The sequence below is a fragment of the Crocuta crocuta genome, unplaced genomic scaffold (genome assembly GCF_008692635.1).
Source record: "Crocuta crocuta isolate KB4526 unplaced genomic scaffold, BGI_CrCroc_1.0 scaffold108, whole genome shotgun sequence".
NCBI lineage: Eukaryota > Metazoa > Chordata > Mammalia > Carnivora > Hyaenidae > Crocuta > Crocuta crocuta.
Window position 1 is genome coordinate 5008994 of NW_027532825.1, and position 19470 is coordinate 5028463.

The 19470-nt window shown below is 53.6% G+C and overlaps 2 protein-coding genes across 2 annotated transcripts in view; both read right to left on the minus strand.

Annotated features, from left to right (window-relative positions):
• Nucleotides 1-1014, minus strand: part of UPP1 (uridine phosphorylase 1) — a 27283-nt gene extending 26269 nt beyond the window's left edge. The window contains exon 1 of the mRNA XM_077781172.1: nt 719-1014. The gene's annotated coding sequence lies outside the window, so the exon portion shown is untranslated. The remainder of the gene's footprint in view (nt 1-718) is intronic.
• Nucleotides 1015-6506: 5492 nt separating this feature from the next.
• CUNH7orf57 (chromosome unknown C7orf57 homolog) overlaps nt 6507-19470 on the minus strand; it is a 14604-nt gene continuing 1640 nt past the window's right edge. Inside the window, 7 exon segments of the mRNA XM_077781119.1 lie at nt 6507-6924; nt 8819-8833; nt 9767-9996; nt 11509-11606; nt 13769-13930; nt 14960-15072; nt 16499-16684. Coding sequence (XP_077637245.1) covers nt 6878-6924; nt 8819-8833; nt 9767-9996; nt 11509-11606; nt 13769-13930; nt 14960-15072; nt 16499-16684 — 851 coding nt within the window. The 3' untranslated portion in view covers nt 6507-6877.

Consider the following 19470-nt stretch of genomic DNA (forward strand, 5'->3'; position numbering starts at 1 on the left):
CCTGTGCCCTCTGCTCCCAAGGGCACCCCCATCCCCTTCTCCCAGAACATTCTCCCCCACGCACCCACTGAGCGCTGTTTCAGCATCCTCCGGGCGGCACATCTTCCCCGCGCCCCGCCTCGTCCGCCCCGCGCGCGGCTGCCGGGACGCCCTCCCCGCACCCCTCACCATACACTCCTCTCCCTGCACCTGCTCCCGCACCCCTGCTCATCCTCCCAAGGTACTCTCACCGTAGTCCGCTCCCCGAAACCTGTTCCTCCCCAACCCAGCGCCCTGCTCGTCCGCCCCGCGCGCGCTGCGCCCCGGGGCGCCCTCCCCGCGCCCCTCACCATACACTCCACTCCCTGCACCTGCTCCCGCACCCCTGCTCATCCTCCCGAGGTACTCTCACCGTACTCCGCTCCCCGAAACCTGTTCCTCCCCAACCCAGCGCCCTGCTCATCCGCCCCGCGCGCGCTGCGCCCCGGGGCGCCCTCCCCGCGCCCCTCACCAAACACTCCTCTGCCTGCACCTGCTCCCCGCACCCCTCGTCCTCTCCGCGCGCGCGCTGCTCACCCCCCTTGCGCCGCGTTCGCAGAGCACCTTCCCGTGCGCCCCCTCCTCTCCAAGTACTCGCGTGCGCGCACCCCGCCCCCCGCACGTCCCCCCGGCCCACGGCCGGTGACAGGAAAGCCTGGCTCCGGGAAGCACATCCCCGGACCCGGCGAGGAGGACTCACCCGCGCAGGGACCCGCAGCGTCCGTGTGGAACCTAAGCTGGCGCGCCCCGCCGTGGCCCCGCCCCGCCCCGTTCCGGGAAGGCGGTCCCCAGCTCCGCCCAGAGCTGCTTCCTCCTATGGCGGGCGAGGCGGTGAGTCACCGGGACGTCCCTGTTACTCATTAAGCCGCTCCCCGAGAAGGAGACCTCTCGTCGGTCCTGGAAAGTAAACAGCAGAGGTTATCCAGCGGCAAACGGGCTCGTTCGGGCCGGGCAGCCCAGTTACCACTGGGGCCAGCAAACTATGCCCGCCGAGGGCAAACCCGGGGACCTGGGCGCCCTGTGCCAGGGGACGCGGGAGTGGCAGGGGCTGCTAGTTGGAGGGAAATGGGACGGAGGTGGTCTCTCGTTGGCTGCAGGTGATGGAGGCGGAGGTGGCCTCTCATTGGCTGCAGATGATGGCGAGGGGGCCTCTCATTGGCTGCAGCCGCTGCAGGCTGTTGCCAGGTGGAGAGGAAACCTTTCTTCTTCCGTGCGGCCTATGCGGGATGCGGCCCGTGGTCCTGACCTCGGTGGAGGCCCTTGGTCCTGACCTTGGTGGAGGAGCCCAGGTCCGTAGGAGTTGCCCCACCCCCAGCTCCAGAGCCACCGGAACCAGCCCAGGGCGTGGTTCGGGGTGGGGGGGGGGGGGGGGGAGGTGTGTGGTGCCAGGAAACAGGGTCTGGGCCGCGTCCGCTGTGGTCCCTTGATCTCTCCAATCCCTGCTCTGGGGCATTTCTTTTCTGAGACTCTGGGTTCCCGGAGCTCGCTAGTAACTGGGGAAAGCCAGGAGACGCTGGCGCAATTAAGGAAATGACTCATTCAGTCAGTCAGCAGCCTAGACTGCAGGGCCCGGCAGCGGCCAAGACTGTGGGCTGACCCGCACTGCCCTGCAGGTACCTGCACCGGCATCCAGCACCCGGGAGCTCGGTGCGTGAGGCTCTCTGGAGAGTGCACAGCCTGGCCCGATGGCCTGTAGCAGATGAAGGGCTTTATTTTTCTCTTCCAAGACGCCGCACCTGAACTGGAAACTCAAAGACCCAAGGTGTATGTGCCAAGGTAATGCCTCGTGAATGTGACAGGCTGGAAAAGAAATTGTGACCATTGCTACACCACACCTGAAACGAGGGCCTTGCCCTTCTGTACAGAAGTGAGCCTCACACTGAAGTAGTCACGCCGGAAAGGCCACTGACGACGACGACACCCACTCCTGGCGGGCTGGCCAAGGAGTGGTTCCACGCTATTCAGAGTCTCTGGAAAGGAGCTGAGAGAGTCGCAGAGCTATTCACAGAGGCTGCTTTTGCTGCTTGGTACCACTTCCAAGGGCGAGTGCCAGCCACCCTTCCTCCCCATCTCAGTGGCTCTGAAGCATCCTCGAGAGCTCAGATAGAGGGTAGAGACCTCACAGAAGGAGAATGGCGTTCTTCAGATGGCGGGCAGGCCCCATGGCAGACCACGGAACAGTGTCGTGGGTCACAGCCAGTGTTTTGATTGTCGATGGGGAAGAATGGAGAAGAAAAGCATCTCCGCTCTGGCATGGGGGAGGCAGGTGCCTCTGTGTCATGCAGTGTGTCTCCCAGAACATTTGCAGGTGGCCCCAGACACCAGCCGGATGCCACCAGCTGATGTGACCTTGGCCTCTTTGTCTTTACCTGTATAAGGGCTGTGTGTCTCCTAAGGGGGCCATCTCAGCAGGAAAGCCAGGGCCTCCGGGAATTGTCCAGCCTGGACCCCAAACGCAGGGGTCAAACACGTGCCCCTAATGCCAGCCCGCCCCCTTGCTGCCACACTGCTCTGTCCGCACTCACTTTTCCACACACCCTCCTACCCGACTGCTCTTGTTCTAAAATGGTTACCTCTCAGGGCAATTCTTCCCCCTTCCATCCAGGAATCGCGGGAGTTAGTTTCTTAACTGGCGCTCAGCACACCTTCAGCCCCCAGTGGCTGCCCCTCGTGTGAACTCCCACCGGCGTTGGGAGCTGTGCTGCAAGCCAGCTCTGGACTTCCTGCAAGTTACCCGAGCCCGTCAGAGCTCGGTCTATCAGACGGGAACGGCGCCCCGGATATACTCGGTTGTGGATAAGCCACCTCGTCTGTGGCATTTTTGTTACAGCAGCTCAACTGAATAAGAGAACATTGAAAGGAACTGAAGACTGAAAGGCAGGGCGTCTTGCAGCCTGTACTCTGTTTCCCCCGCGGGGTCATTGTACGGAACCGCAGCAGGGATTGCATCCAGGGTTTGACAGCAACACAACCCACCCATGCCCTTTATGTCGCCACACTTTTTCTAACACTCGTATTCGTGTTGCAGTCACTTCTATACAACTTTGTCACATGTGTGACATCACCACCTTCGAGATACTGAACCGTCAGTTACCAAAAGAACCCCTGTGATGCCCTATCCCCACCCCCACCCCAATCCCCTCAACAGCTAAGCCCCAGTACCCGCCAATCTGCCCTCAACTTCTAAAATGTCTCATCTTGATTTTTTTCCTTTTTATTAATTACGTAGTCTCCAAGCTACTTCAAAGGGCTTGAACTCATGACCCCAAGATCAAGAGTCACATGTTCCTTCAACTGAGCCAGCCAGGTGTCCCTAAATGTGTCATTTTATCTATTGTTCTAATGTTTACTTAGAGACAGGGAGAGAGCACAAGTGGGGGAGAGGCAGAGAGAGAGAGGAGAGAATCCCAAGCAGCCTCCACCCTGTGAGTGGGGAGCCTGCCACAGGGCTTGATCCCATGAACCCTGAGATCATGACGTGAGCAGAAGACTCAGATGTTTATGCCGACTGAGCCGCCCAGGTGCCTCTAAAATGTGTCATTAAAAAAAAAAAAAAAGAGGTATATACATAGAAATGGATATATCTGAACTGGCTTTTTTTTTTATGTTTATTTTTGAGAGAGAGAGAGAGTGTGTGTGTGTGTGAGCAGGGGGGGTGGGCAGAGAGAGAGGGAGACACAGAATCAGAAGCAGGCTCCAGGCTCTGAGTTGTCCGCACAGAGCCCGACGCAGGGATTGAACCCACGGACCACGAGATCATGATCTGAGCCAAAGTCTGACGCTCAACCGAATGAGCCACCGAGGTGCCCCTGAACCGACCTTTTCTATTCAGAATTCCCTGGAGATGTGTTCACAGTGTATGTATCAGTTGGTTCTGGGAGATTTAGTAAAAGGAAACTTCACTCAGAATAGAGCCAGAGGCCAGCAGGGGGCGCTCTCACACCCTACCACTTGTTACCAATTCCAGATCCGCAGGGAAGAGAGGCACCTTGCACCCAGATACTACTTTAGCTACCACTTTACTATCCCAGTGGGAAGAAGGAATCCCCCCGCCCCGCCATTCCCAACAGTCCAGCCAATGAGAAGCAGGCATCTCCCAGCCAGTGAGAGCCAGGCCCAGCTCAGCCAATAAGAAGCCACTGTATTTTGAGATCCCAGTTTATTCCAAGGCACTTCTAGTGAAAACAGCCTTCCCACATTCCGCTTGCCCCTGTGAGAGCGGTCCTCTCTGTTTTACAGATACACCTCTGGTTTTGCTAGAAACTTGGTTGTCTCAGAGTGCATTTCTCTATTCCTAAATAAACCCATTTTGCTAGTTAAAAACCAACCAACCAACAAACCAACCAACCAACAAAAACCCAAAAAACCTGGCCGTTTTTGCTCCCTGAAAGACAGCCAGGCTGTTTCGAGTGAGGGCTATGAAGAATAAAGCTGCCATGAAATTTCACGTACAGGTTTTTTGCGAACATATGTTTTCATTTCCCTAGGATAAATACCAACAGTGCAACTGCTAGGTTGAATGGTAATTACACATTTAGTCGTACAAGAAGCTGCCAAATTGTTTCCTGCGGTGGCTGCAATATTTTGCATTTTGTGAGCAATGGATGTGAAATCCACTTTCTCCAAATCCTTACCAGTATTTGGTGTTGTAATTATTTTTTTTATTTTAGCCATTCTGGTCTTTTTGCACTGGTCTCTCATGGTGGTTTCACCTGGCACTTTCCTGGTGTCTAATGGTGTCGAGCACGTTTTGATGTGCTTATGGCATCTGTATACCCTCTTTGGGGAAGTATTTGTTTGTGTCTTTCCCTCATTTTTTAAATGGATTATTTGGTGGGGGGGAGTTGTTTGGTTATTCTTGTTGAGATTTGAGCACTCTTTGTACATTCTAGATGCAAGTTCTTTGTTGGATAGATCATCTGCAAACATTGCAAATATCTTCTCCCAGTCTGTAGCTTGTTTTTCTTGTTTTTATTTTGTTTCATTTTTTGTCCTCTTCCTATGAGCTTTCACAGCGAAGAACTCTTTGTAATTTTGATGAGATAAATTTATCAGTTTTCTCTTTTCACTCCTTTGCTATCAAGTCTAAAAATGATTTGCCTTGCCCTAGATCCTGAGGATTTTCCTGTGCTTTCCTGTAAAGTTTTATTGTTTTGTGTTCTACGTCTAAGTTTGTGATCTATTTTTATTATTTGTTTATTTTTAATCTCTTTTAATGTTGATTTAATTTTGATTTTGGCTCGGGTCATGATCTCATGGTTCTTGGGTTCAAGCCCCACATCAGGCTCTCTGGTGTCACCACAGAGGCTGCTTCGGATCCTCCGTCCCCTCCCATCCCTCCACCCCCCCTCAAAAAAATAAACATGTTAAAAAAAGATTGTTTCAGCCATTCTAAGGCCTCTGCATTTCCATATAACTTTTCGAATACGCGTGTCTCTGTCTGCAAAAAAAAAAAAACAAAAAACAAAAAAAAACATCCAGGGAGTTTGGTAGGGATTGTCCTAAAACTATAGAGCAGGCTGGGTCCTGGCAAAGCCTCTGTCCTTGGAGCAAACTTGAGTCAGGTGCCTCTGAGGCTTTTTCTAAGGGGGCTCTGCCTTGGGCTCAGCTCCTCCTCAAGTCCCTTCAATTCCTAGTTTGCAGACTGCTTTTACCATGAAAGGGTACTGTGTCTTTTTCAACTGATTTTTCTGGGTTAATTGTGATGATCATGTGGGGTTTTTTCCCCTTCATTCTATTAATGTATTTTATTACATTGATTAATTTTCCTATGTTGAATTAACCTTGCATTTCTGGAGTCAGCCCCACCTGGTCATGTCATGGAATTCTTTCAATTGCTGGCAGATTTAGTTTGATAGTTATTTTGTTGAGTTGTTGGGGTTTTTTGGGTTGGTTTTTTTTTTTTTTTTTTGCATCTAGAATATACAAAGAGTGCTCAACTGTAAAAAAAAAAACTGTTTAAAAACACCACAGTTCTTGAAAACTTCAATTTTAAGTGAGCAAGTGCATGACAAGTTTATTCTGGGAGAGATGTTAAACTACCCAAGACCTTATTTGGCTTTCTGAAAATCTTCCAGCAGAAAATTATTTTAGTCTTGAACGAGATGTACAAAATATAAAAGTACGTTGCAATGCTAATTACTTACCTGCAACAGTCGCAAAATTTGTAAAATCAGAAACTTTAGTCTGATTCTTTAAAAACTATTGCTAAAACTACTAAATTAAATATAAAAATGAAACATAGTTTGACTTAAATGATACAAAACAATAAATGTGTAATATTAGGAATTTCAGTCCATGCAAAACACATTCGCAAATGTAAACATTTTAAACCGGCAAATGATATGATGCTCTTACATGAAATGTTTACAACCTTAAGGCATAATAATAGTCAGAATCTTTTTCTTAATGTAAACTATGTCACAATATTTTCAAGGTTTTTTGAAACAAAAAAATATTTCTACAAGGATTACAAAATCAAACAATGGAAAAGACTGTGAGTTTCTTCTAGTTAAGAGTCTAAACAGGTTGATTTCAACAGAAATGTCACAGAGACTCCCACAGGATCAGGTAAGGTCAGAGGATGATGGGCCGGGGAGGAAGGGGCTGGTTCCAAGACCCGGCCACACCCCAGGCCAGCGAGGCGCAGCGTCCTCAAGGCCCCGTGATTCACGTCCCAGAGAAATGCAGAAAGCCACACCCAACATCTCTACCATCTACGCAGATAAGCTAGAAGGTAATTATTTCGTATGAATCTATGCTCCTAAAATATAGCGGGAGCCTCAGAAGCATGGTTGTGATGCAGTCACATCTTTTTTAGGCGTCAGAAAATGATCGTAGATGCATATTCGTGGGGGGCTTATTTGAGCTCTCCAGGTGTGGATGCAGATGGAGACGTGGTGGCCCCTGCAATGCAAAAAGGGAAGAGATGGGTTGACGGGGAAAGAGCAATAAAGATGACATTTTACAAATTGGGAATTTTTTAAGAAAGTTTTTACTTTTTTTTGAGACAAATTCTTTTTTTTAAGTTTACTTATTTTGAGAGAGAGAGTTGGGGAGGGACAGACAGAAAAGGAGAGAATCCCAAGCAGGCTCAGAACTGTCAGCACAGAGCCTGACTTGGGGCTTGACCCCATGAACCTTGAGATCATGATCTGGGCCGAAGTCGGATGCTCAACTGACTGAGCCCCCAGGTGCCCCTGTATGTTAAGAATTTTAATCTATTGATTTTTTAATTTTTTTTAATGTTTTATTTTTATTTTTGAGAGAGAGACAGTGTGAACAGGGGAGGGTCAGAGAGAGAGGGAGACACATAATCTGAAGACAGGCCCCACTGTCAGCACAGAGCCCAATGTGGGACTCGAACCCACAAACTGTGAGATCATGACCTGAGCCGAAGTCGGACGCTTAACCGACTGAGCCACCCAGGTGCCACTAATCTATTAATTTTAACTAAAAGAAAGTGTGTGTTGGAGCGCCTGGGTGGCGTGGTCGGTTAAGTGTTCGACTCTTGGTTTGGGCTCAGGTCATGATCTCGCGATTCCTGGGATTGCGCCTCATGCCAGGCTCTGTGCTGACAGCTCAGAGCCTGCTCGGGATTCTCTCCCTCTCTCTCTCTCTATCCCTCCCCCACTTGCTCTCTATCTCTCTCTCAAAATAAATAAAAACAAACTTAAAAAGATAAAGCACACTTTTCTTTTGAAAACCACTCCTGACCTCCACAGAAAAATGTAACGCACGGCCCTACCCACGGGCACAAATCGCACACGGGAACCCTTCGCCTACAGCCTGTGCGCTGCTGCACAGGGCAGGGTCCCTGTCCACCTTCTGGGCATAAATGTGCTGAGCACAACTCACAGGGCAGGCGGTGGCGGAACCGAAGGGTCCCTGAGTGTCCCCAGCCCCGGAGGACACGCCTGCCTCCTTCCTCTGCACCACGTCCCAGGCCCCTTCAGCAATGCTGGCTCCTTCAAACTAGAAATCTGGGCCAGCAGCGATGGGCCAGCAGCGATGGGCCAGCTTTCCGGCACACCAACACACACCCGGAACGGCTGCAAAAATTGCACTAAGTCGNGGGGGGGGGGGGGGAAGGGCAATCTTGCTTCTCAAGGAAGGAGAAAAACGTCACTAAGAAGCCTGGCTGGGGTCCAGAAAGTGCCAGGCTTTTGGGTGGAGGGCTTTCCAGTCGGACAGAAAAGGCAAGTTCAGGGTTATATGTTGTGGGTTGTTCAAGAAGGACAGGAGACGAAACGTGAAACAGAAGAGAAAGGCAAGGGAGATTCTGGTGGGGACCTCAGCGACCCAGGGGCAGGGAGGCCGGGACGCCCAGTCACGGTGACCAGGGCCCTGCCCCTTCCCCAGCCTTTCTGTTTCTCTGAGATCAAGCATATCTTGCCACCTGAAGCACGGGGATGATATAACACGTGCAATGACTTGTTCCCTGGTAGAAAGTTTAGAAACTGGCGCTAATGTCGCTGCCCGTGCGGGAACCCCCTCCGCCCCGCCCTCCAGGGCCCGATCATTCCTGTCTCATTATCGAAGCCCACTGGTCGCCGTGCGTAACCAAACGTGGTCTCTCTCGGGGGATGCGCACGAGAGAGTAAAGGAATAGGTGGACACGCTCCTTCTCTTAACGCCCCCAAACCGTGTCCTAAGGACGCTGATTTGTGAGTGTCGCCGGTGCCCCCCTGCGGTTAGAACACACGTGGTTTGCAGCTTCAGAGCTATCTCTCCATCGATATTTTGGCGTGGGGGACACTTGTCCTATTTGGATGCACTAAGTTTCTCTAGAACTACTCACGTGGAGAAGGAGAATCTGTAATAAAGAACAAGGACGTGAGTTCAATTCGGTCAAAGACAGCTGGTATTAAAAGAATTAGCACTTTGGGGGGCGCCTGGGTGGCTCAGTCGGCTAAGCGGCTGACTTTCGCTCAGGTCATGATCTTGCAGTCTGTGGGTTCGGGAGCACCTCCCGCCCTGTGCTGACAGCTCAGAGCCTGGAGCCTGCTTCGGATTGTGTCTCCTTCTGTCTCTGCCCCTCCCCCACTCGTGCCATGTCTCTCTCTCTTGCTCAAAAATAAACGTTAAAAAAATTTTTTTTAATGTCAATAATGGAATACTTTCAAGTTTGAGTTGTGAGTTCTGTGTCCAGACCTGAGGGCTTATGAACCTTCTTGGAAGGGCACCAGCTGCTCACACAGAAGTGCACGCAGCATAGAGGCCAGGAATGTTCAGATCCAAGGACACTAAACATGATATTGTTTGGGGATTGTTTTTGATTATTATTTGTCTGGTATATCAAGTGACATCACCAAAAGTTCTGAAATTAAAAGAAAACGTAAAGGACGTCTCGGTGGCTCAGCGGGTTAAGCATCTGACTCTTGATTTCGGCTCAGGGTCACAATCTCACGGTTTGTGGGTTTGAGCCCCACGTTGGGCTCTGTGCTGGCGGTGTATGGGAGCCCTGCCTGGGATTCTCTCTCTCTCTCTGTTTCTGCCCCTCCCTCACTCTATGTCTGTCTGTCTCTCTCAAAGCCACAAAGATCACGACTCTTGCTATTCATGTGAATAAAGAGAAAAGCAAAACCCCTACAATCCTCCTGACTGTGTGTCACCTCCACGCTTCTGAAGGATTTTACATGGTTTTTAGATCACTCAGCCTGAGATCCAACATGAGACAAGAAAAAGTCCGTGGGGCCGTCCCAACGAGGAGACATGGCAGCAAACAGGGGCTGCGGGTGTACTTCACCTTGAGTGTCCTTGGAGCCCTCGGGCACGTCCGGGTCTGGGGGCGGCGCTGCATCCTGGAGCCCTTCGGGGTCTTGCGCGGCTGGGGACGGGGACGGAGCCGGCGGGGCTGCCCCGGATGCCCGTGGGGCCCTTCCGTCCAAGTCCCCTCGCTGCTGCAACCACTCATCCTTATACCCATTGCTGATGAGTTTGGAAAAGTTTGTGGGTGAACTGGTCTTCTGCCCAGGCCTCAAAAAGAGAGAGATTAGTGCCAAACTTCAGTACAAAGGTTAGATAATCCAGAACAGTCCATAGTGCGCATACTGCTAACAACTTGGTTGCATCATTGCCTCTTAAAACGTAACGGGGATCATTCTCTCTCCCTCTCTCCTTCTTTCTCAATCTCAATGTCTCTCTACCCGTGTTCAGCATAAGAAGATACACTTGTGGGGGGCGCCTCGGTGACTCAGTCAGTTAAGCGTCTAACTCTGGCTCAGGTCATGATCTCGCGGTTCGTGAGGTCAAGCCCCGCGCTGGGTTCTGTGCTGACAGCTCAGAGCCTGGAGCCTGCTTCCAATTCTGTGTCTCACTCTCTCTCTGCCCTTTCTCCACTTCTGATCTTTCTTTCTCTCTCTCCAAAATGAATAATGTTAACAGAAGAGAATATACTTGCAATCATCCCTCGTACGTGGTGAGAGCTTGCACAGTTCAGTTCCTAACACCTGTCTACGTGACACCCAATTAGAAAGCTAATGGTGCTGCATTTCGCAGGGACGCCGTCACACCCCCCTTCCCTGGTCGTAACCGGTGGCCTGGACTCTACCTTTTCTTTCACAAACTATCACTTTCTTAGGTTTTCCTTGACATTAAAGACTATCTGCCGTGGAGCGCCTGGCTGATTGAGACAGGGGAGAATATGGTACGGCTCCTGGTCTCGGGGTCTAGAGTTCGAGCCCCACGTTGCGTGTGGAGATTGCTTAAATAAATAACCTCTGAAAACAAAAGATTCTCTGCTAGTTTCTGCACAGCTTTGTCTTCTAACTGCCATGAACTCAGCGGCTGCACGTGTTGCGGGTATTATCGCCTACACTGAGGGGTGATGGGACCTTGGATGTGGATTGAGTAGGACAGGTGACACACGTCAGCATGGTGCTCTCGCAGCTGCTGTTAGATCTGACGTGCTGACCACTCTCTCCCGCGGGACGGGAAGCTGCTCGAGAAACCAGTCGGATAACTAGGGACATTACTTCTGCCACTAACTGGGGCTTTGACATCTGCGCACGGTCGGAGCACCCAGCACCAGCTGCGGACACGGGATCCCGGCCGTGGTGACAGATAACGTCAGGACAGGCCAACACACGCGGGTAAGGCCGATGGCCTGGGATTTAAAAGGTGAGCCTTGGTAAGGACAGGGTCCCCAGGGGGCTCTCGGGCAGGACACGGGCTCATGGAGACAGAGCCGCTGGTTGGAGAAGTTCAGCACCCACATGGCGAAGATGTGGACGGGGACAGCTGGGCCCCACGGCGCCACGACGGACGTCAAGGGGGAAGGACCAGTGAACAAGGAGCCCAGTGGACGAGGCCGGGGCTACAGGGCATGACATCAACGTCATGTCACTGAAACGTGTTGCCGGGAAGTCAGCTTCCTTGGGCCGCCACCAGCCTTGTTGCCATTATTGTTACTTTGTACCTGGGACGGAGCACCGGAAAGACCAAAGTTGAACCTGACCCAGACAGCGCTCGCTTTGCCCATGCACTTACATGGGAGGGAAGGAGAGTCTGCTTCCTGCAGGCTCTCTGGGGCCGAGCGGGGTCCCCACTTTGCTCGGAAACTTGGAGTTGATGGCAGGCAGCCGCACCTGTCGAGGAAACAGCGCTCAGATGCTATAGGGGAAGGAGACTCACAGACGGTGGAGAAGAACCGCCGTGAGCACGGTCTTTCCGTCACTGGCCACACAACTCAGCAAAAGCCCCGTAAAACGGTTCCATCGAGGAGGTTCTCCGTGATTCCACAGCAGTGGCTGGGCCTGGCTGCAAAGGGGCTTGGGAATGTGGGGCCACGGACTGGCTCTGCGTCCTGATGGCTGTGGAGGTGACGCAATGGGCACAGTTGTCAAAACTGCAACAGCGCTCGGTAAAAAGGTGTAAATTATATCCTAACGAAGTAGGGAAAAATGGTAAGGGAAAACAGAAAAAACGAACAAAGAGATAAGCAAGCCTGCAAACATTCACAGGAAGACAAGGGGGCCTTTGGAAAAGACCAGACAGGATCCTGCAGGTGAGTGAGACCCCACAATGCTGGTCGTCCACGGGGGACATTTTGTCCTAAATCCTGTCTCCTGTCTGTCACATGCTGACTCCGTGTCCCAGATGCACTCCAGGCCCAGGGGGATGAGCGGGGTGACAGCCAGGCCCTCACCAGAGGCCGGGATGGACACTCGTCAAATCCAGCACAGCCTACCAACTTCGCCTCGCAGCACGCGCCCGTCCGCAGTCAAGGTCTTACTCTAACTGTGCCAGAGGCCTGCGGGACACAGAGAAAACATGCGCTTTGGACAGTTCTGGTGAGCTGTGCACAGGAGCGAGATGAAGATACGCTGCCACTGTCTGGGCCGTCCCCCACGGGGTGCGTGTCCCCTGGGAAGCACCCCACACCTCGTCCCTGTAACTCAGGGACCTGTCCGCCTGGTTGGTGTCTCTAGCCACAGCCCCTTCACACCCGGCCTGGCTTGCTGCCTGCTCTGTGATCGCTTCAGAGGCCCCTGGACCTGCACCGTGGCCACGGGTAACTCCTGGGGACCCCATTTACAGCTACATGGCTTGGGCTCTTACATATCCGCAAGAAACAGACCTGGTCCTTAAAATAGTCCACATCTAGGCGCCTGGGGGGCTCAGTCGGTTAAGCGTCCGACTTCAGCTCAGGTCATGATCTCATGGTTTGTGAGTTCAAGCCCCGCATCAGGCTCTGTGCTGACAGCTCGGAGCCGGGAGCCTGCTTCAGATTCTGTGTCTCCCTCTCTCTCTGCCCCTCCCTCACTCATGCTCTGTCTCTCTGTCTCTCAATAATAAATAAATGTTAAAAAAATTTTTTGAATAAATAAAAAAAAAAATCAGTTCACATTGGGGCGCCTGGGTGGTTCAGTCAGCTAAGCACCCAACTCTTGATTTCAGCTCAAGTCACAATTTTACTGTTTGTGAGTTACAGCCCTGCATGGGGCTCTATGCTGACAGCGTGGAGCCTGCTTAGGATTCTCTGCCTCTCTCTCTCTCTGCCCCACCCCCACCCAAATAAATAAATAATTATTTTAAAAATCCAGGGGCGCCTGGGTGGCTCAGTCGGTTAAGTGTCTGACTTCAGTCATGTCATGATCTCGCAGTTTGTGGGTTCGAGCCCCACCTTGGGCTCTGTGCTGACAGCTCAGAGCCTGGAGCCTGCTTTGGATTCTGTGTCTCCCTCGCTCTCTGCCCCTCCCCTGCTCATGTTCATGCTCTGTCTCTCTCACTCAAAAATAAATACATATTAAAAAAAGTTTTAAAAAGTCCATGCCATTGATAGTGCCAAGGACCCAAAGCCGGAATCACGGCTGGAGGTCGGGGGTGTGTGCGGGAAGAGCAGGCAGCCCCTCGCTGGGCTGTGTGGTGCTACCAGCATTGCTGCCCGCCAAGCCGGGGCGTCAGGCACCCACGGGCACCCAGGCCTGGATACATACGCTTCTCTCCCCAGTCCCTGTGTCTCCAGAACTGAACCTCGGTGCTGGAGCGGGCAGTGCTGAGCCCTGGGCACCTGGGCTCCCGCCTGCCTTTGCATCAAAATACGGCAACCACAAAGCACCTGCGGGCAGGGAGCCTGCTCACGAAGCCCCCCCACTCCCCCTCTCTCTCTGCCCCTCCCCTCCCCAATAAATAAATCAACATTTAACCTGCAGAACGGTGTTGTGCTAACATGACACACAGCCATCGGCTACGTGGCTCATGCAGGGAGCCACAGGCGTGGGGACGCTGCCCGTCAGGTGCCCGTCACCTTTTTTTTCTCCTTCTCCCGTTCCTCGGCCTCCCTCTGCCACACGGTTTTCACATCAAAGTCGAACGGCCCTCTTCTGGACTCGTAGTTACCGTTGGTCTGATCGGGGTTGAACTCTTCATACACCATGTAATCCGGCATGGAGACGACAGGGACCCNCCCCTCTCCCTCCTCCCTTCTCCCTCCTCCCCTCTCCCTCCTCCCCTCTCCGTCCCCCCTCCCCTCTCTGACTCTTGATCTCAGCTCAGGTCATGATCTCACAGCTCAAGACTCGCATCAGGCTCTGTGCTGTGCATGGACCCTGCTTAAGATTTTCTCTCTCTCTCTCTCTCTCTCTCTCTCTCTCCCTCTCTCCCCCACTGTGCATGCTGTCTGGGGGGCTCTCTAAAAAATTTTAAGAAATAAAAATAAGTACGAATAAAATAAATTACGGGGGACAGGAACCCTGAGGACAAAAGTGCGTGTGACCACAGGCAGAGCCTTCCAGGGACACAGGGTGACAGCGCAGACACATGTGGAAGCCACCGGAAGTGGTTTTTCCCACGGCTTCCCAGTTGGAGAGAGGGGTCTGGAAGCTAGTCCGCAGGACACAGGATTTCCTCAGACACCGTGGGGGCTGGGGGGGGCACTGCTCCCCGCAACTCTGCAATCCCCATGGGGACCTAGGGTCCCCTGCGTTTCTGGTTCCCCCCGGCACCCGCATCCCTCAGGGAGAAGAACGCTTCCCAGGGGCTGCTGGCCACAGGACCTTGGGGCCTCGGGGCCCCCGCACACAGGATAAAGCTGGAGGCCGTGTCCCAGAAGCAGCCTGCAGGCTGTGGTCACTTACGCTGCACCCCCTGCCCACTTGTGGGCTGTCTTACCACCCGGGGTTCGAGATCTGTTGATTTCAAATGCACCGTGAGGGGCACCAGGGTGTCTGGGTCAGTTAAGCGTCTGACCTCGGCTCAGGTCATGAGCTCTTGGTTTCTGGGATCGAGCCACACATGGGGCTCTGTGCTGACAGCGTGGAGCCTGCTTCGGATTCTCTCTCTCTCTGTCTCTCTCCCCCTCCCCTGCTCATGCTCTGTCTCTCTCTCAAAATAAATACGTAAACCTTAAAAAACAAACAAACAAACAATAAGATGCACAGTGAGCTGCTCTCTCGCTCCCAAGATGACCCGGGAGGCCTGGGGGCGGGGGGAGGGGTACTCACTGCCTCTGCTCAGCCGTGGGCGGCTTGCTGTGGTGGATGTACCAGTCCGGCAAGGAGTAGGCCACTGGGGAGCCCTTCCTGGTCCCCGGGGCCAGGTGCTGCAGCAGATCTCAAAGCCAAAAAGACGCAGCTGTGAGCACACAGCTCACCATGGTGGGTGGGGGGGGCTGTGACTTCCAGGGTCACCTCTGGGCTCCGAGGTGAGTGGGGCTCCAGGACAGCAGGGCTGTGCCCGCCAGGTGTGCGTGTCCTGCTCACCCTTCGGGCACCTCTCCCCACAAAGCCTGCCCTGCTACCCAGCTGCCACCCACTGGCACCTGTGCGCCATCCCAGGTGACATCCGTGGGGGCACGACTCCTCAGGTCCCTGGGGCGCTGCTGGAGGGCTGCCCCCTCACCTACCCCTGCGTGGTCTGACTGTTCTCCGCGGCTGGGCTGCGCAGTGAGGGGAGCCTGAGACCCGCCCGGCTCCCCTGCCCCTCGCGGGGCCCCTGCCTTCTGTGGCTTTCACCCCTCCCTCCAGGGCCTTTCTCAGCGCTGGGGGCCACCAGGTGTCAACAACCCCCGGGGAGGCGGGAGTGTCTGGCCCTGGATCCGTAGGGAATGTTTAGCATCTTATTTCGCTTTTGGTTTTCAGACATTTCAGATTTGGGGAAAGNCCCTCCCCCGCCCCCATTAGCATCCTCACTGACTCTGCTCCTTGAGGGACAGCTAGGGACCCCTCCTGGCCCTGAGGGGGGGGCTCTAGACGACAGTTGTTACCTGATCCCAGCCCACGATCTGTACCAGGAAGTCAGCGCTCACGTCTTGTCTGACCTGCAGCCCCATCCAGACTTTGCTAGAAATCCCACTAACTGTCCCTTAACCCGCGTCCAGGAGCGGAGGGCGGAAGGATGACACGGGTGCTGTCCCGGCCTTGCGTGGAGCGAACTGAAGGGACTGTTCTGGGCTTTTCTAAAGCGCCCGTGTTGCCCTTGGGTTTCTCACCACCCACAGCAGTCTCCTTAGGAATATGGCAGCCGGGAGGCAGGAGAGAGGCCGTGTCTCCCAGGGTCCCTCGCCCCAGAGGCCAGCCCTCCGCCCTGCAGGACCCGGCCCTTCCCCGCCTCGCGGTTCCCGAGAGCATGACCAGGCGGTGCGTCCCTGGGCAAATCACCCCACCATCGCCAGGGACTCGAACACAGTAGAACCCAGGAGGAGGGCAACGCGGATCAGCCACAGGAGTGGGCCAGGGGCCAGCTGCGGCACGAGGCCACCCACGCCGCAGGGACACACCCTCTGCGAGTGACAAGGACGTGGCGGGGGTGGCCTCTGCAAAGGTGCCTCTGCAAGCCAGCTCTGCACGGTCAGTCTCTTCTGCATTGTAAACGGTGGCGGGTTACACGCGCCCCGCGCCGCGTCTGTGACCGTGGTGTCCCAGTGCCATGGGCAGAACTCGTAGCTTTTTCAGGAACACATTTACACGGAGGAAAGGGTGGCCAGAGCGCCCCTACCCCCTGTGCACGCAGCGGGGACCTCAGCGCGCGGGGCTCTTACCGGGCCGGCCGCCTCGCTTCGCGAGCTTCACATACTCCGAGTCGGTTTCCTTTATCCAGTACCTGCGCTGCCCCGGCAGGTGCCAACTGGGAGGCTCACTCAGATCACTGAGGCCGGGGATCTGGGAGGCCGGGGGCATGTCCATGGGCTTCTCGGACCGCTTCACGGGAAGGTGGTAATACCAGTCTGGAGGAGAGAGGCCAAGGGCTCGCTTGTTACCCAGAGTTCAGGTCGGTTTGCCCCACAGCCTACAACAGAGCCATGCCAGGGAGAGCATCTCACCCTCCACGGACACCAGTGTGGGAGAATCCACCACAGGACATTTGCACAGGACACACCTCCACAGGACACCAGTGTGGGAGAATCCACCACAGGGCATTTGCACAGGAGACACCACCACAGGAGACCAGCATGGGAAAATTCACCACAGGACATTTGCACAGGACACACCTCCACAGGACACCAGTGTGGGAGAATCCACCACAGGGCATTTGCACAGGAGACACCACCACAGGAGACCAGCATGGGAAAATTCACCACAGGACATTTGCACAGGACACACCTCCACAGGACACCAGTGTGGGAGAATCCACCACAGGGCATTTGCACAGGAGACACCACCACAGGAGATCAGCATGGGAGAAAACGCCCTCTTTTGCACCCCTGCACTGAGGTTATGTGGGTTAAGCCGCTGATCCCACCTGAAGGAAGATCTCCCTCTACGAGGCCTTGCTGCGCCTCTGCTCCAAAGGGGTGGCAGCAGGGAACCCCAGGGAACCAGATCCCCTCCTGTGTGTCCCGTGCTCTCCCCTCCGTGGAACTGGGAGTAAACTGCATTTCTGAATATATCGGGGATCACACATTCCCCCAAAGTCCGCGCTCACTTAAAACACCGCAGGCCAGCGTGGCCCCTGCTGGCCCGGATCCGGGGAACTCAGTGTGCTGAAAACGCTGAGATACAAACCCCGACTCAGAAGCAGCAGCCCCGGTAAGCGGGCCAGCAGCCTGACCGGGGAGCAGGAGGAGGCAGGACGGGGCCCTGTGGGGGGGCCCCCACACCTTCCAGGCCCCACGCCCGGGACTGGAGCCCAGGCGGGCCCCCTCTCAGACCCGGAAGCCCCCGCACACAAACCCCTCTGCTCCCTGGGTCTGTGTTTGAGGCCACAGTGGGGCCCCATGAGCGAGAAGCGGGAGGGGGCCAGTGGAGGCCAGGACGTTGGCCAGGCAGCCTCGTGTTGGGAAGCCCTCTTTGGACCACGGATGCGTGAGGTGGCTGAGCCTGGCTCCCAGGGAATATCAGGTGGGTGCCACAGAGTTGGAGCGTGGTCAGCGCGGACAGAGGCGACGGCAGGTGCCACACTGCACGGATGAACGAGAGGGGAATGAAGCAGCCGCTGTCTGCCCTTCCTCTCCCTTTTTTGGTCTGAGCCCCATGAGCCACGGGGCCCCGAGGTGGGGGCAGAACCCAGAGACCTGCAGTCACCAGGGTCCACCCATGATCCCACAGCGAGAAGAGATCGGGGACACTCGGACTAACGGTACTTCAGGTGACTCTGCTGCAGACACTGATTGGTCATGTGTCCAAATGTAAAAAGAAATATCACCCATTGAAAACTTGGGAAACGAAGTGAAGGAAGAATGTAAAATACAACAGATGCCATTAATGTGACACACGCGACTCCTACATTTACGAGAACTTATGGGAACGGGTTGTCACAGATTCATGACCTTCAGGGTCTAACACAGTGCCAGGCTCCCAACAGGTGTGATGAATAATAATATGTGCCACCTAGGCTGGGGCATGGTGCCCAGATTTTTGGTCAATGTTTTCTAGATGCTTCTATGAAGATATTTTTCAGATGAGATTCACATTTACATTAGTGGACTCTGATTAAAGCAGATCGCCCACCATGATGTGGGTGGGCCACATCAGTTGAAGGCTTTAAGAGAGAAAGACTGAGGTCCCCCAGGGGGTAGAGGGAATTCTACAGCTCTTCCATGCATCTTCAACTGCTCTGCAGACTCTGTGTGAGCTGGTTCCTCTTTCGAGATAGATGATACATAGACAGACAGACGTACTATGGGTTCTGTTGCTCTGGAGAACTCCAATATCGGAGCAGCCCAGGAAAACCATGCTGAAGTTAATTCACATAACACACAAGAATCTCACAAATAACTGTCCTATGAAAGCTGGGTTCACTGCATCAAAATGAATGATGTTTAACATAACAAAAATGTTAAATCTCTAAAGGATAGTAATTAGCTGAATCAAGAGTATACTTTTGAGAAGGGAAAAAAAGCATTGGGAAAGGTCTAAAGATCTGAGCAAAAGCTCACAGATAATTAAAGCTTTTGGAGGAAATGAAAGGCAGCTTCCTACACTCATCATATTCTGCTCAGAAATTTTCTCTCAGAAGGAAGGCATGCACTCCTTGCTTTCTTTTTCCTCTCTGTGTTTTGACTTCTAATTAATCCACAGGGAATAGTGTATCTTCCAGTTCTCATTACTGGAAGCTTCAGGCAGGTACTGAATCTATTCCAGTAGGAGTAGATTTATAACTGAGCAAAGGAGTTCACACACAGTGAGCACACAGTGAGCAAAGGAGCTCACACACACACACACACACACACGCACACACACACACACACTGAGAAGAGTAAGAACTGTCTTGTAACTTCCATCACTTAGAAATTATTAATACCTGTATAGCAATTACTCTTGTTACTAAGGTGATCAATCACCATCATTTGGACTTCTTTGTTTCCTTTTTTTTTTTTTTTTTTTANGAGAGAGCACGACCAGAGGAGAGGAGCAGATAGAGAAAGAGCAGATCTTAATCAGGCTCCATGCTCAGCATGGAGCCCGACATAGGGCTTGGTTCCACGATCCTGGGATCATGATATGAGCCGAAATCAAGGGTCAGATGCTCAACAGACTGAGCCACCAGGCGCCCCACACCCCCCCCCCCCCC